The 15,434-nt window shown below is 36.5% G+C and overlaps 1 protein-coding gene across 4 annotated transcripts in view; it reads left to right on the forward strand.

Annotated features, from left to right (window-relative positions):
* The window catches only part of RABGAP1L (RAB GTPase activating protein 1 like), a 423,826-nt gene that overhangs the window by 60,616 nt on the left and 347,776 nt on the right, over positions 1–15,434 (forward strand). For all 4 annotated transcript variants that reach the window (XM_019725918.2, XM_074322089.1, XM_019725841.2 and 1 more), the window contains exon 8: positions 12,095–12,161. In XM_019725918.2, coding sequence (XP_019581477.2) covers positions 12,095–12,161 — 67 coding nt within the window. The remainder of the gene's footprint in view (positions 1–12,094; positions 12,162–15,434) is intronic.

The raw sequence follows: 15,434 nt of genomic DNA on the forward strand, positions 1-15,434 counted from the left end.
TTTTCTTGGTTAATTTAAACATTTACGCATACATTTTAAATATATTACACAAAATAACTTAGAAATGGTGCTTTTTGTCCATTATATTTATAAGAGAACTTTATTCATACTCTCTTCAATAATCTTCAACATCAGGTCTTCATCATCACTTAAACTACTTTTTGAATAGTTTTCAGGTATTTTTAAGAGCACATTATCTCAATTTCTGCCTAAGTTGTTTGAGATAAAGTACTTTTTGAGTCAGTATATATTGCTATCATTAGAAATTTTACCTAAGCCCCAAGTCACCATTTGCATAATATTAGGATAGTTAAAAACCATTCCACATATAATCACTTACTATATTTCTTTTATTTTAATATCATTAATGTTGGTGATAATATCTAAGAACTGTGGGTTCCTACATCTGCAGTAATTACTAAATCCATGTTAAGTTTCTCACACATTCTATCAGATGACCTCTGTAAGCATCTACACTAAAATTGACTGAGATTGTTTCAGGCTAATGGGTCTTCCTCAAACAATACTTTGTTCAACATAACAGAATTTCCTGTGATGTGGGACATTTTGTAAATACTTAGATTTACTATCTTTTTTGGAAAAAGCAACCCTTGTCTTTTATTGGGTTATATGTGGTATTTAATGTGTTTAAATCACAAGATGTAAATAGTGGAATTTAAGATAATCCAGTAGGTGGCAATCTTGTCAAGAGAATTCTTATCTCTGACTTGCGAACATTGCTGCTGACAAATTTGTAGCATGAAGACATTGGTTTGAAAGAAAATCCTTCAAATGGCATAATTTTGTTTTATCTTTTGAAAGAGAAAATGATGTATCATTTTTAAAAACAGCTTTTCATTATGTAAAATGTCTAACATACACAAAAGTAGAAAGAATAATATATTAAATCCGAGTGCACCCATCACTCACTCCAAATGCTAATTTTCAAAATTTGGGTTATTTTAAATTATTAATTTTTATTATGAATGAAGCCATTTCTCTGTGCATTCAAGGGTTCAAATGTTCCTCATATGTAGATATTTGACAAATTAGACTGTCATGATCTATTTTGACGTCTTTGAAGGCAAGTACTATGCTATTGATCCCAGAACCTTCAACAGGTAGCCCAGTGCTACTAGGAACAGACCTTTGCAGTTAGCTTCTCAATCCTTACTTAGCACTTTTTCTGTTGAGCACTGTCTTCTGTGCTCCCTTTGAGGGGTAGGTACGATTATCAGCTGTTGTACAGTTCAGGAATCTGAGACACAGAGGTTAAATAATTTGCCTGAGGTCATACAGTTAAATACTGGGTCCATCTGGTACCAGAATATATGTTCTGAGTCTCTACTGTCTCTTTGAAAATACTTGTTGAATAAATGAATAAAAAGTTTATAAGACATTTATAAATTTAGAGCATTGATTAAATTCATTGTAATATGGAGGCTATAATACAACAATACATCTGATAAAATTCCTACCTTGTTTAGAGGATATGTGAAAACTGCTCTTGTGCAGGTCTTGAAAATTTCTAATGTTCTTTTGCTTTCCTCAATCACCCATGTTAGATTTTACATATTCATCTTTATTTAGGAACTGGACATGAGAGAGAAAATGATATTAACAGCCAACATTTATTGAGCAATCACTGTATGACGACTGTTGTACAGTTTAATTTTCATAGCAACATGTATGGAAGGTGTAACTATTAACTTATTTTTGCAGATGATGAAACAGATGCTTAATGAGGTTAAATAACTTTGGTCACTTGGCCAGAAACTGGTAGAGCCAGGGTTTAAGCAAAGGCCATCTCACTCCTGAGTGTATCCTCTTAAAGACTGTACCCAATTGACTCTTGATGATTATACACTAAGCTTAAAATTAACCAAACCTGTAAGAAAATAAATGAATCGATATTCTTTGGTGTATTTCCAGCAGAATTTGAAAATGTGAATATTCAAGTGATTGCTCAGTGACTTCAATCCCAGAGGCATCTTTTTTTCTAGTGGCAAAAGATCTTTACTTAGGTTTATTTAACTTAAGGTGACAAATCAAGATTGTTGTGGACATAGAGGCTGCCAGGTCCTAGCTGAGGAGCATTCCAGGTTGTTCAAATGTAAAAGCAATTTTTTATTGAAATATATTTGACATGTAACACTATAAATTGGAGGTGTACAACCTACTGATTCGATATATTTCTGTATTATAATATGATTGCCATTGTAGTGATAGCACCTCTATAACATCACATAATTATTTCTTTTTTTGTGGTTAGAATAATTAGGAATTAGTCTCTTAGCAAGTTTGATTATAAGATAATACACGTTCACTATGCTGTGTTTCAGATCTCTAGTACTTATTTACTGCTAGTTGCAAGTTTGTGTCCGTAAACAATATATCTTCTCCTCCTCCACTCCCCAGCCACTGTGACCACCATTTTACTCTGTTTTTATGAGTTTGGCATTTTCAGATTCCACATATAAGTGATATAATGTAATATTTATTTCTCTGTCTGACTTACTTCACTTAGTATAATGTCTTCAAGGTCTGTTCGTGATGTCACAAATGACAGGATTTCCTTTATCATGGCTGAACACTATACCTGTGTGTGTGTGTGTGTGTGTGTGTGTCACACACGACATCTTTATCCATTCATCCATTGGGCACTTAGGTTGTTTCCATATCTTAGCTATTGTGAATATTGCTGCAATAAACATGAGAGTGCATACATCTCACATTTCTTTGATATCCTGCCTTAATTTCTTTTGCATGTATACCCAGAAGTGGAATTGCTGGATTATATGGTAGATCTATTTTTAATTTTTTCAAGAACCTCCATATTGTTTTCCATAGTGGTTGAACCAATTTACATTTTTAATTTACATTAAGAAAATAATTCCTTATTTATTGGTTTAGGAAATTGTGATTTCAAACCTGGCTGTTAAGTAATTAGAAGAGATGGGGTATTTGTAATTATATCCTACACCAGTCATCAATTTATTACCTCTTGGCTCCAAATCTACCTTCTTATTCGGTCTGCATTAGTAGCGCTTTCCGCATTTCTTCTTTGCAAGCAGGCACAGTATTAAATCGTACCAGCAGAGGGGGCTGGAGACACTGCAGAAGGAAGGGACTTCCTAGTTCTGGTGTGATTGCTGCTCTTGCTGCAAGATTCTGGGACGTGCAGTGGCGCTGTGCTCCAGCTGTGCGCCCAGTGCACGCTCTCCCTCTTTGAGCTCATCGTCCTGGTTCTGGCTCTGGGAGATCTTCCTGTGGCCCTCCAGGCACAAACTCTGTGGGCTCCAGACCTCACAACCCTCTCCAGTGAGCTGGCTCCAGGAGTCCTGGTTTCCATTGTTTGCCTGCCGCCCCCTTGGCTGCCTGCACCTGGAGGGTGGTTCCTGCTTGCTTGTAGCCAAGCTTTGCCTGGCAGTAAAGTTCTTCGTCATCCTCTGGGCTGCGGTCATACCATCGCTGCTGGGGTCTGAATACCCGCTTTAGAGAGAGAACCCTCCTTCCGAGTTTATTGTTCCCCTAGGTACTCTCCCTTATCCTTGAGGATTCTTTAGGATTCTCTCAATAGTTACTCACCTATTACATTTAATAATTCTTTATAGTAAACTTTCCCTGTTCAAATTACTGTGGGTTCTCTCCTCATTGGACCTCTACTGACAGTATCTAATTGAATTAGTAGCTAATGAAATTAACCAGTCCCATAGATAAAGTTTCTGGTACATTTCCGGGAAGAAAACATCAACAACTGGTTATTTTAGGTAGTCTTTGAACTTTCATAATAATGGCAAGGATAATTACTACTACTTAATGATTTCCACATCCATCCCAAGTGTTTAATGCATAGTCTTTTTTATACTAAAGCAAGAAACCCTGCAAAGTGGATTACCTTTTTATTTGCTTTTTTGGGGGGAGGGGGAACTAAAGCATGTTATTTTTTTCCTTGCTAAGAAACATAGCTGATAAGAGGCAACATGATTTGATTTGAATTCAGGGCTTGCTATTTTTCCTAAAGCCTTTCCATTTGACTCTTTTGTATGACTTTTTAGGGGGAAGGGAGAGGGGAGGTTTTAAGTACCTACATATATGATAAAAAGTTGTCCCTTGGTATCTGCAGGGAATTGTTTCAAGGACCCCCCACAGATACCAAAATCCGGAGATGCTCAAGTCCCTTATATAAAATGGCGTAGTATTTGCATATAACCTACGTACAGCCTGTCGTATGCTTTAAATCTCTAGATTACTTATAATACCTAATACAGTGTAAATGCTATGTAAATATTTGTTATATACTGTAGGGAATAATGACAAGAAAATGTCTGTACATGTTCAGTAGAGACACAGCCATCAAAGGCCTAACTACATAGTACACGTCAGCAACTTTTTTTTCCTCTCAAATATTTTCGATCCATAGTTGCTTGAATCCACAGATGTGGAATCCACAGATATGGAGGGTCAACTGTAATTATTTTGTACCACTAGTAAACATTGTTAGTAATATTTTGTTTTTATGTATAATGGCAGCATAGCTTTTTTTATTTTTAAAGATCGTTGGTTCCTTTGAAGGGAAGAGCGGGGAAGAACTACATAAAATGTTATTTTTATTTAGTAGGACTTAACAAAAGTTTAAAAAGTATTGCACGTGAAATTTTTTATCTGTGCTTACTTATCCTTTTTATTCTCATGTCATTTTTCTAATTGTTATTCACCTATTTTCTTTAAGGTTTATGTATTTAGACAAATTATTTGTATGTCCCACTATAGAAAACTGTTATTCTCTTGACAACTGATCAAAGTTTTATATTGCTTGATTCAACTGTTTTAAACGAAGTTGAGCATCTGAGGAATCAATATTATTTTACACACAAATGATATTGTTTTATATTAAAGATTTCTTTCGCGAAATGTAAATACCAAAATAGGGCTGTGCAGAAAGGAGTTAAGATAGCAGGCCTGACTCTGTTCCTGAAGGTCCACTTATAAGGTTAATTCTTGACCGGCATCTGGAAACTTGGATTTCGGGAGAATTCCCACCATTCCCAGCATGAGAAGAGTGACTAACTGTGCCTAAACTTTTGGTGCAAACAACCTGATTTATGCTTTCCTCCTGGAGTCTGGACTTTAGTACGTGGTAGACAGAGGTTACTTGTGCGATCAGTCCCCAATAAAATCTTGGACACTGCATCTCTGTCAGCTGCCACACTAAACTTTTCACACATGTCACAGCTCGTTGCTGGAGGTATTAAGTAGTGACTCCACAGGGAGAAGACCCTGGGAGTTTGCACCTGGTTTTCCCTGAACTTCACCCCATTAGCCTTTTACCTTTGCTGGTTTTGCTTCATTTCTATGGATTCTAAGAAATGGCCTTAAATACAATTCTAGGATGGGTTCTGTGAGTCCTTGTAATAAGAGTGGTCTTGGGGCTCCAACACAAGGGCAGTTTGTTATGGCTGGTTTTTCATGTAGGAATCACATTCAAAATCACTATTTCTGTCCATGTGTGCGCTCGCACGCATGTGTAACTTTTATTGATTATAGAAAGTGTTTGCCTAATGGAAGATCTCTGTGAGGACACAGGACAGCTTTTTTGGACCTTGTTTTGAGAGGAGCAGTAACATTTGTAACATGAGGTTATGAGCTAATGTAAAATAAATACATATGTGGGTTTACAACTTGGCAAACTCATCAACTGAGAGTGTCTCTGGACACCCAGAAGTAGTTGTCTTTTCTTGATGCACTTCACGTAAAACCTCCTTCACACTCCTATGTTCTGTTCCTTCCTTCCTCCCGTCAGTAACATAAGAGGGTGCTCAGAACACCGCATGCCTCTCCCTTGGCCTGTGCACCTGAGTTGTCCAGAACTGTAGAAAAGCAGGTGCCCCGGAGCTCTGCCCAGATCCTTCTTCCTACCCTCACCCTTCAGCCTCACTGAAATCTATTTCTATTCTGCCCGTGTCTTTCAGGCCTTGTAGAAGTCCAGGAGTCCTTGGTTTTCCTTCAGTGCTCAGATTCTAACACCCACATGACTCTGTGTATCCCCCCATCGGACACCCGTACCCACCTTTACCCAACTTCCTAACCCATTCTATTTGATGCTCTGCAACTCATAGTCCATCATCAGCACAATGCCTTTTGCCCTCCACCTGATTTCTGAATGGCACCTTCACTTTCTACAACTCGGCTTTTGCCTGAATCCACTGGTTCCCTTACAGCCCTTTTAAATGGTAACTGTTTTCCTACCCCTTGTACCTCCGGCCTGGAGGTGTGTAAGTAGTTTTCTTGCACGCCTTTGCTTTTGCCAGACTGTTGTTTCTCTTTCCTCCGTAAAAACTCCCAGCTTCCAAGCTCATCCTCTCAGATTGTAACGTCTGCTAAGCTCTCTCCTAGTTACCTACAAGCCTTGGGTTCCCATCAGTCTTTGAAGATTTCAGCTCCTGGCTCACAGTCACTCTCTAATTATTAGGTTAATCTTCATTTTTGGCTATTTCAATATCCGTGTAGGTGATTTTTATAATAAACTAGCTTCTCAGTTTCTTGACCTCTGCTTGTCCAAAGATCTTGTCCTTTTCCCTACCTCAATCACCTGCTTCTGTGGTCAGACTCTGCGATTTGTCCTGACAACTGTACTCCTTCATAATCTCAATTTCAGGTATCCCACTCTCTGAGCATTACCTCATCTCTCTAATTCACTTCCCCCACCCCCTTAATTTTAGTCTTTGATCCCACAGAGACTAGTAATCTCTGGTCCTGTCATGTTTTACTATTCCTCACCCACCCACTCCATGTTTTTTCTTGTCTCCTTCCCAACTCATATTCCATGATCTATCTTTATAAATTATTCCTTTATATACTCCCAGAGTTCTCTTGCCCTCTCTCTACCATTTTCCTGCACTCCTGGCATATTCCCAGCTCTAGTTAATTCCAGCTTTTTGCTCCTTTGTGCCAACACTTGTAACTGAATGCTGCTGGAAACAAAACAAAACTAATATATACCCATGCTAATTGCTTTCACCTCAGATTCATGACCATGAGCTCACTTGTATCTTAGTGTTGATAGCATTTCTGTTTCATTTTACTCCACAAGCTGTTTCATCTCTGTCCTAGATCGTTTCACACCATCTGTTTAAAGCTCTGTCATGTCTCCTACCATGATTACTCTCAGCCAGTGATCATTTCTTATTTAAGATAATAGAAGCAATAAGAATAGGACTTTAGATGTCCCCATCACTGTGTCTATCAATCGATCTCGGGTACCGTACATTCTGCCTTCTCTCTTATTACTCTGGATGAAATGTCCATGCTCTGATGACCAACTTCCTACCCATAGACTAGATTTAATTCCATTTTGCCTTCTTGACATCATTTAGCAGTCTTTCTATGGCCACAGCCATTCCGTAGGTTACCTCATCCAGTTTTGTAACTTGAAATATATCTATAAATGGATGACTTCCAAAGTTTTATCTCTGACCTGAGAGGTCTCCTCTGAATGCCCAGTTCATGCACCCAACAACTTCCTGTCTTCATTTGGCATTTCAAAATTAATACACAAATTTATATTACCCCATAATAGTTTAGTAGCCGTCAATGTTTCCAAAGTGCTTTAAATTACAAAGTATTAAATAAATAATACTTTTGTTTTTTTCATTTCCCTGTATATTAATAATTGACAATAAGAGAATTTTTTAAAGTTTTGACAAAAATATTTGCAAGTCACAGGGCAACCATATTTTTTCCCATGGATGGTAAGATTGCTCTTGCACGGTTCCGCTTGTGTGGTTATTGTGCGCAGAGGGGGGAATGTCGGTATGTCTTTCTCTACTTCGTTCCCTTACTATGGCAAAAAACAATCCCAATGAGTCTTATGTAGGAGACTTTTCCAATCATCTTTTGCTTTAGTTTCTTTAGGGTGAGACTACCTGGGATTCCAAGTTTTACGAAATTGTTTAATTTTCAGAGTTTTTGTATATTGTTCTAAAAAACTATAATTGAGTTACAGCTTTTCTTCTTTGTAGTACTGTTTACTCCCTTCTGACATACTGTCACTTTTTCAGTTTTAATAACAAAAGTTTAATAAGAGACAGTGTTGTTTAACTGATATTGTTCAGAGCCTGCCTCCTTTTCCTTTCCTTCATTCTTAATTTTTATCCATGGCCTTCATGGAGTTATATAGAATCCTAATGATTTGATGGACAAAAGTGGAAAAAAAAATTAGTTTCCTATTGCAATATATTAACATATATCTTTATTTTTCTCTCTTATTTTTCTATCAGTTAACTCTAAAGCATTGAGAGACACAACGAGCTTTTGGTGTTGGTATGGATGCTAATTTGGTGTTCAAAGCTGTTTAAAGTTCTGTTTTGAGTAAAAACTAATTGGGTATTAGGGAATGCTAAATGTTTTCAATGACAGTAGTCATTGTAATAATAATTCCTAATTGGCAACTGCTCTGTAGTTGACAGTGTCCTTCCACCATGAGTTTTTTTTTCATTTCAACTTTACATTAGCATAGTGAACATGTAAACAGGTGATAGCTGAATTTCAAAAATGTGGTGACACTTTGAAGTGTGTCAGTGACTTACCCTGGATCATACAGGGAATTTATAATCTTTTCTACCGAAAGGCCAGGGAGTTGGCCAGAGTGTAATGAGAAGACCATGCGGTTCTGCAGTCACACGGTCTTGAATCGTAGGTTATCACTTAACAGGTGTGTGGTTTGGACAAATCACGTGTACTTTCAGAAAAGCAGTTTTATTATTATGCTGTAGGAAGGCTGTTCTAAAATGTAAATGGGACACTATAGTAACATCTGACTTCAAGTTAAGGCATTCAATACAGTAGCTACTATAATTAATACAGTAGCTACTATAATTAAATATGGTAATAATTATTAATAGGATAACATCACCATCTCATTCTCAGGAGATTTGATTTCAAATTTTGGGTGGGTAGGTCAGCTGTTGACTGTATTATAAATAGTGCTGGGTACGTTTCCTGTCTGCGCTGTTCTCGGAGTTATCAGAAAACTCATTCTGCACTTACAGCTATCAGAAAACTTACTCTATCACGTTGTGATCGCCTGCTTGCTTACTTCCCCCGCCTACTAGACCGTGAGCTCCTTGAGAAAATAGCTGTGATAGCAATTTGCTTCCTACATTATTTATAGAGTTAATAAGAGAAGGTTGACTGCTTTGAACTCCCCAGTGAAACATTTAATATTTGCAATAGGTGTTTGTGGTATTAATAATATCTAATTACTGATACATTATTCCTAATAGATTTTGCTTGTCCCCATAGGAAACCTGATGTGCTTCAATGAAGTATAATTTCGGAAATGACTAATACAAGTTGATAGAAGAAATGTTGTGCAATTTTAGTGCTGGAAAAACCCTTAGAGTTTATGTATTATACCTTTTCCATTTTCTAAAAGAGCAAACAGAGGCCCAAGCGGGTTAAGTGCTTTATCTAAGGTCACACTGCTGGTTGGTGGCAGGAATTTTTATTTATAACCCAGAAAAAGAGCAGTGCATCAGAGATCATCAAAATAAGATGTGTTGCCATTTAAGGAAAACTTACTTCCAAGGCTCCTTTTGCAGTAGATTTTAACATAGAAATGTTATGAAAATATAAAATTATACCCATTTAGTATTTACCTACAAGTGCTAGGCAAACAAAATAATAGAAGAGTTTAATTTTCAAAAAAAAAAAAGCAGAAAGAAAGGTGGGCAAGATGCAAATTAAACTGAAGTATTGGTTTCTAAGGGGGCTGAAATAGAGAGAGAAGGGAGAATTAATTTCTCCCCATATACGTTGGTATTTATTAACTTTCTACAACGAGTATATAATAGTTTTATAGCTTAAAAACTCTATAACATAGAAAATTGTTCTTAAAAAAATCCATGATGGATGAAAGCTGAAGCAAAGTACGTGCATACTGTGTAGTTCCCTCTTATCTGCAGTTTCACTTCCCGCAGTTTCAGTTACCTGCAGTCAGCCACGGTCTGAAAGTATTAAATGGAAAATGAACAGTGTATAGGTTTAAAATTGTGTGCTGTTCTGAGTAATGTGACGAAATCAGGCTGTGTACTACTCCTCTCCCATAGTCACTTAATAGTTGTTTCAGTTATTGATGGTCGAGTTATCACAAGGCTTGTGATACAGGACCTGTTTTACTTAATGGCCCCAAAGTGCAAGAGTAGTGATTCTCCTGGCAATTCGGATATGCCAGGAGAAGCCGCAAAGTACTTCCTCAAGTGAAAAGGTATGTATGCATGTACAGGAAAAAGCATAGTATATGTAGGGTTTGGTACTATCTGCGGTTTCAGGCATCCACTGGGGTCTTGGAAAGAAGCCCCCGCTGACAAGTGGGACTGCTGTGTAAGGAATGTGTGACAAGTCTTCTGTCCTCACTGACCTGACTTCTTAGTTGGGCGACCAAATATTATATCTGAAAAGAATTAACTCTTCTATTCTTACTTATCAAGATTTTAAGGCACTAGTAGAAAAAATAGTACAATGAATTGCATGGTTAATGGACATTTAATTTATACAGACAGTGTTTATTATAGGAGTTAATAAGAGAGATCAAATTGTACATAGTAATCACATTAAAATTATTACTATTAGATTAATTATCTCTGTTGTAGTAAACTGTCTTTTGTTCAGTGATGAGCAATGATATGTTTGGAAAGTTATCTTCAGAGCTTATCAGCTTGATGTTTGTTATGTACTTGATTTGTTTTGGATGCCAAAAGGGAGCCTGAGCAAAATATCCTCCAATACTCAGGAAGTACATACTGTTTTACCACTTACTGAGCTTTTACTTGGATAGGACCAATCACTTGGTTCATGGAAGAAAAAAACCAATGCTCCTAGAAAAGTAAACCTTTGGAACACAGCAAGGAGGACATTAAATACTGACTGGTCAGCTGCCACTATTTTGAAATTTGAACAATCTTATATTTAATTGATTTACGTTGTCTGCTCCTTGTGTAAAATACTCTCTAGCATATTTTTGAATTTTGGAAAGCTGCAATAAAAACACTCTGGTAAGAAAGGAAAAATACTCTCGTAAGTGTCGGCGTGTGTTGTTGGCAGAGGGACACATCACATCGCCTCTCAAGTTATAAGACCTATTTAATAGCCACATGAATTTGGGTAAATTGTTTAACATCTCTAGACTTTACTTTCTCTTAACGCAGAATTAACAATAATGTCCTAACAAATATAAAACTGTTATATTTAGCTGAATTTTGGAGCTTATGCAAAATCCCTTACAAATAAAGGGGTAGCGTTGATGGGATTCCTAAAGCTTCTCTAGCATCAAGAAGCACAGGAAAAATTAGTGAATCATTAATAGTATATAGTATGTTGGATAATATTTTCACTAATACAGAGGATGCCAAAAAATGTATACACATTTTAAGAAAGGGAAAAACTGTATTAAACTTGTAATACTCAATATATACCGATAACAAAAGATAAATACAAGTCATGGGTATACATTTTTTGGGCACCTCCCGGTATAATAATACATTTAGTAATGTGTTTTATGTAACTTTTTTTTTTTTCCAAACTGAGGATATAGTATTAATAGCCTACTCAGTGAACATGACTGTTGAGGGCCAGGGTAATTGTTCCTATTAATCTAGTTTGATGCAAAGAGAGAAAACAGTATCTTATTCATATATTTTTAAAAAATCATCCTTTTTAATTTAACTGAGTTAGTTGATCTTGACCTATATGTTTGGAATAAGGCAAATAAAATCTCATTTCTACCTAGAAACTAATTCATATCTCACTACTGTATTGTTTCAATCAATGATTCTGTGGCCATTTTTATCAGAGTTTCTGAGAGTTGGTAGTCTTTCACATGCAAACATAAAGATCGGAGAATTTAAGTAACCTACTCCTATGTGATTTTATTAAATCTTAATGAATTCTTTGTGGTGTTTCTCTAGAAAACTAAAGCTATTTGTAAGTACAGAGCTCAGATTGTATAGTTATTATAAAAAGGCTTTGCTCACTGAGCTTCTCGATATATTCTTGATACCTTATTTCTCCTTTTTTTCCCCCCCAATATTTTCAGATGTTTTGGAATGTTATTAAGCCCAGGTCGAAACGTGAAGAACAGTGACATGCATTTACTGGATATGGTAATGATAATCTTAAACACCTTAACCACATAGAGATGATAGTTATTTTATATTTTTTAAGTATTTTCTATTTTAAAATTTTGCCATATTGTCAAAATCGTTTCTAACTTTCAGCTGTGTGACAGTAATAATTAAATTTGGAAACCTGAACTTAAAATTACTTATGAAGGAGAGATTTAGGAAAATTTCCACCAAAAAATCATATGCAAGTTGACAGCAAGTAAAAGGACAGAGTTATGACAATATCCATTTATTTGTCTGTGTGGCTTCTTAGGAAGATGTCTTTCGTTTGAACCAAAAATAACAAGTAGGTGATTATAAGAGACACATCCAGAGTGAATACGGTGCCTTTTATTTATTTTAATGCACTGTTATTAATTTGAGTACTGCAAGGGATGCTTTTGTTTTCTTTAAAGCATTTCCTTTTCTGAATTTCTCCTCCTCGATTACCTGTCCTTAGCGAAGTGTATTTACTGTAGGAGTGGTATTTATTTCAGGAATGCCCTTAAAGGTGAATATATATTTAAGAGTTGGTATTTAATGTAAAAATAGCAAGTCATCTTAACTTTTGAACAGAAATGCCTTCTAATATAGAAGTTAATGGAAACATTTACTTTGCGATTTAAAAATGTTATAGGAAATAGTCACCATAGTGTAACTATAATTTTTTTTCATACTTAACTAAGACTTTTATATTAGTGATAATAAGTACTACATGTTTTCTTTCTTTCGGCTGTGGTTTGCAAATGTCTGTTGAATGTCACCAGTTATAATCACATTTTTCTTTGAGTTATTTCATGGTAACATCACATTGATTTTCTGGTGGTACTAGAATGGGTCATTCAGCCTGTTTGAGTTCCTAATTCTGTGCCAAACATTGTATGAGGTGCTGGGGTTGTAGATAAGGTAAAACATTACTCTTACCATCTTGTGATGGAAACCTCTTAAGTATGTAACTACAGCAATGGGTTAAGTGCCCTCATACAGTTATTACAATGAGTCGCAGAAATTCAGAGGAAGCACTGCATGCACAGGTGAGGTAAGGACAACCAGTTACATCGAGTGTGAAAACAAATTAGCTATGGATCCATCTCCCCTCCATCCCTCTTTACAACATATCAGTAATGCAAGTGGTGTTACCTAAGGCAAGCCACAGCATGCGGGAGCCCCGAAAAAGCCATAAGGAGGTAGTTCAGGGACATGAGCACTTACAAAGCTCCTAGGTCCTAACTAGTCATGATCTTTTAGAGTTTAAAAGGTTAAGATGAATCCCTGGCAGAGATTTTTCCATGAAACCAAAGTTCAGATTATAGGATTGCAGACCTGTCATGAGCTCTGGAGTTCCCTTAGTCTTGTGTGTGTCTCATTTGCAGTGCAGTTCTCCACGGTTAAGAGTTCACATGAAAACCAAAGGCTTGTCAACACTGAGGCTCCTGGAAGGAGAAGTGGGCTGACCTGTGCAACAAAGAGTTGATCAAGTGGGAGGGCTTCTATTTGCAATTACCAACAGTTGTGGTTTGTTATGACCCAGTGCTGTTGCTCTTCACACTATCTTCATACATGGTGGTTGAGCTATGGCTAGAGTACATCTAAGAAAAAGGAACTCATTACTTTGTAATGAAGACCATGGGACAGTTCTGGTTATTACAAAGTTATTTCTCTGTAACCACCTGGTATCACATTCCTTATAACTTTGCCTCATTTGTCTTATTTCTACCCCCTACAGCAAGATGTTAATACTTCTGCTTCTGTGACATGTCCATTATGTGAACACTTTTGAAAACAAATTTCATCTTCTTACACTTTATTCCTACAAACTTTGAAAAGTCTCTCTTTGCCTCTTTCTTTCCTTCTCTTTTCCCGTTTCTCCTCCTCTTTTCACTTCTTGCCCTTCTGTCTCCCGTCCTGCCCGTTCTCTGCCCTTTTCTCTCTGTTCCTCATTCTCTCTGCTTTTCCCTCCCTTCCTGCCTCCCAATATCTGCCTTTGTTTTTTAACTGCATGATTAATTATTTTAAAGGATTTTAAATTGTTTTTTCCATTTCTTTCTCAGCACTTAGCAGTTTCCAAATACTCTGCTGTTCTTTATATCTTTTTCCCTCCCACATAGTTTCTGTTATTGTCACATGTCTAACTTCATTTTGTGTGTGGCGTATCATCACCTACTTCTTACCAAAACATTTCAGCTCTGCTTTTAACTGCTCAGTTTTCTTGATATTTGTTAATTGAAGGAAATAATTTCATTGGTTTAGCTCATCTTTTTAGACTTAAGTATAGTGCAGCTTTTGTCCACAGATGGATTGGGGTTTTTTGGTTAATGCCTTTCCTTGTTTTGAATGGGGGTCTAATTAGAAGGTAGAGAGAGAGAGGATTGGGACAAGTTGAGAGAGGGAGAGAGAGGGGAAAAGGGGGAGAAAAAGAGAGAGAGAGAATATCAATATATGAGTATGTTGAAAGTACTGAGTGGGTTTCCTTTCATGTGACCATGAGTATATTACATTGAATGTGGTCCTTGCATTCAAGCTATGCAATCTGATTAGTGAAACACCATCGATACACTAGAAACACATATATAGTGGTTACCAGATGACTAAAACAATTTTTTAAGGATTCAAGGGAAGCATTTGTGTGTGGGGGTAATTTTGAAGAAAAAGTTTTTCTTTCAGTCTGACCCTTTACGTACTCTCTATTCATAATATAAGGAAATGGGTACAGAAAATTGAAAGCACTGTGGATATTATTCGTTTTTCCATATGTACGTATCTATATTCTGTGTGCTGTTCTCCCATGGGACAACCTCTAACCTCCCTGACCCCCGACACACACGCAGACACATATACACAGCTATGTGTCCTTGCTTTCACTATACGAATTGCTGGCTTCTTTAGTGAGAGTCAGGAGCTGGTTTGGTAAAAGTCTTAAAGAGTGGAAGAAATGAAGAGGAAAGGGAGAAGGGGAGAAGGAGAGAAGGGAAGAAGGAGGGAGTAAGTATAAGGATAGAGAGAGATAGTTAGGCTTTCGTGTTCATTACAAACCATTATTAATTAGACTTCTAATATTGGTTTATGATTATAAGAAAGTGCAAATATCTGACATACATATGGTAGAAAAGAATTAACTTTAAAAATATTGATTATGACAAAGTAAATTAATATTTAAGAGCATATTAAAAAATAGAATATTAGAAGAAAAATACTGTCTTCTTTTCCTGTGATTAGCTATTAATTCAATTTAACTGTATCCAGTGAGATCTGTAGTATAGTTTCCAGAGAAAC

Source organism: Rhinolophus sinicus, linkage group LG17 (genome assembly GCF_036562045.2).
Source record: "Rhinolophus sinicus isolate RSC01 linkage group LG17, ASM3656204v1, whole genome shotgun sequence".
NCBI classification, from domain to species: Eukaryota; Metazoa; Chordata; class Mammalia; order Chiroptera; family Rhinolophidae; genus Rhinolophus; species Rhinolophus sinicus.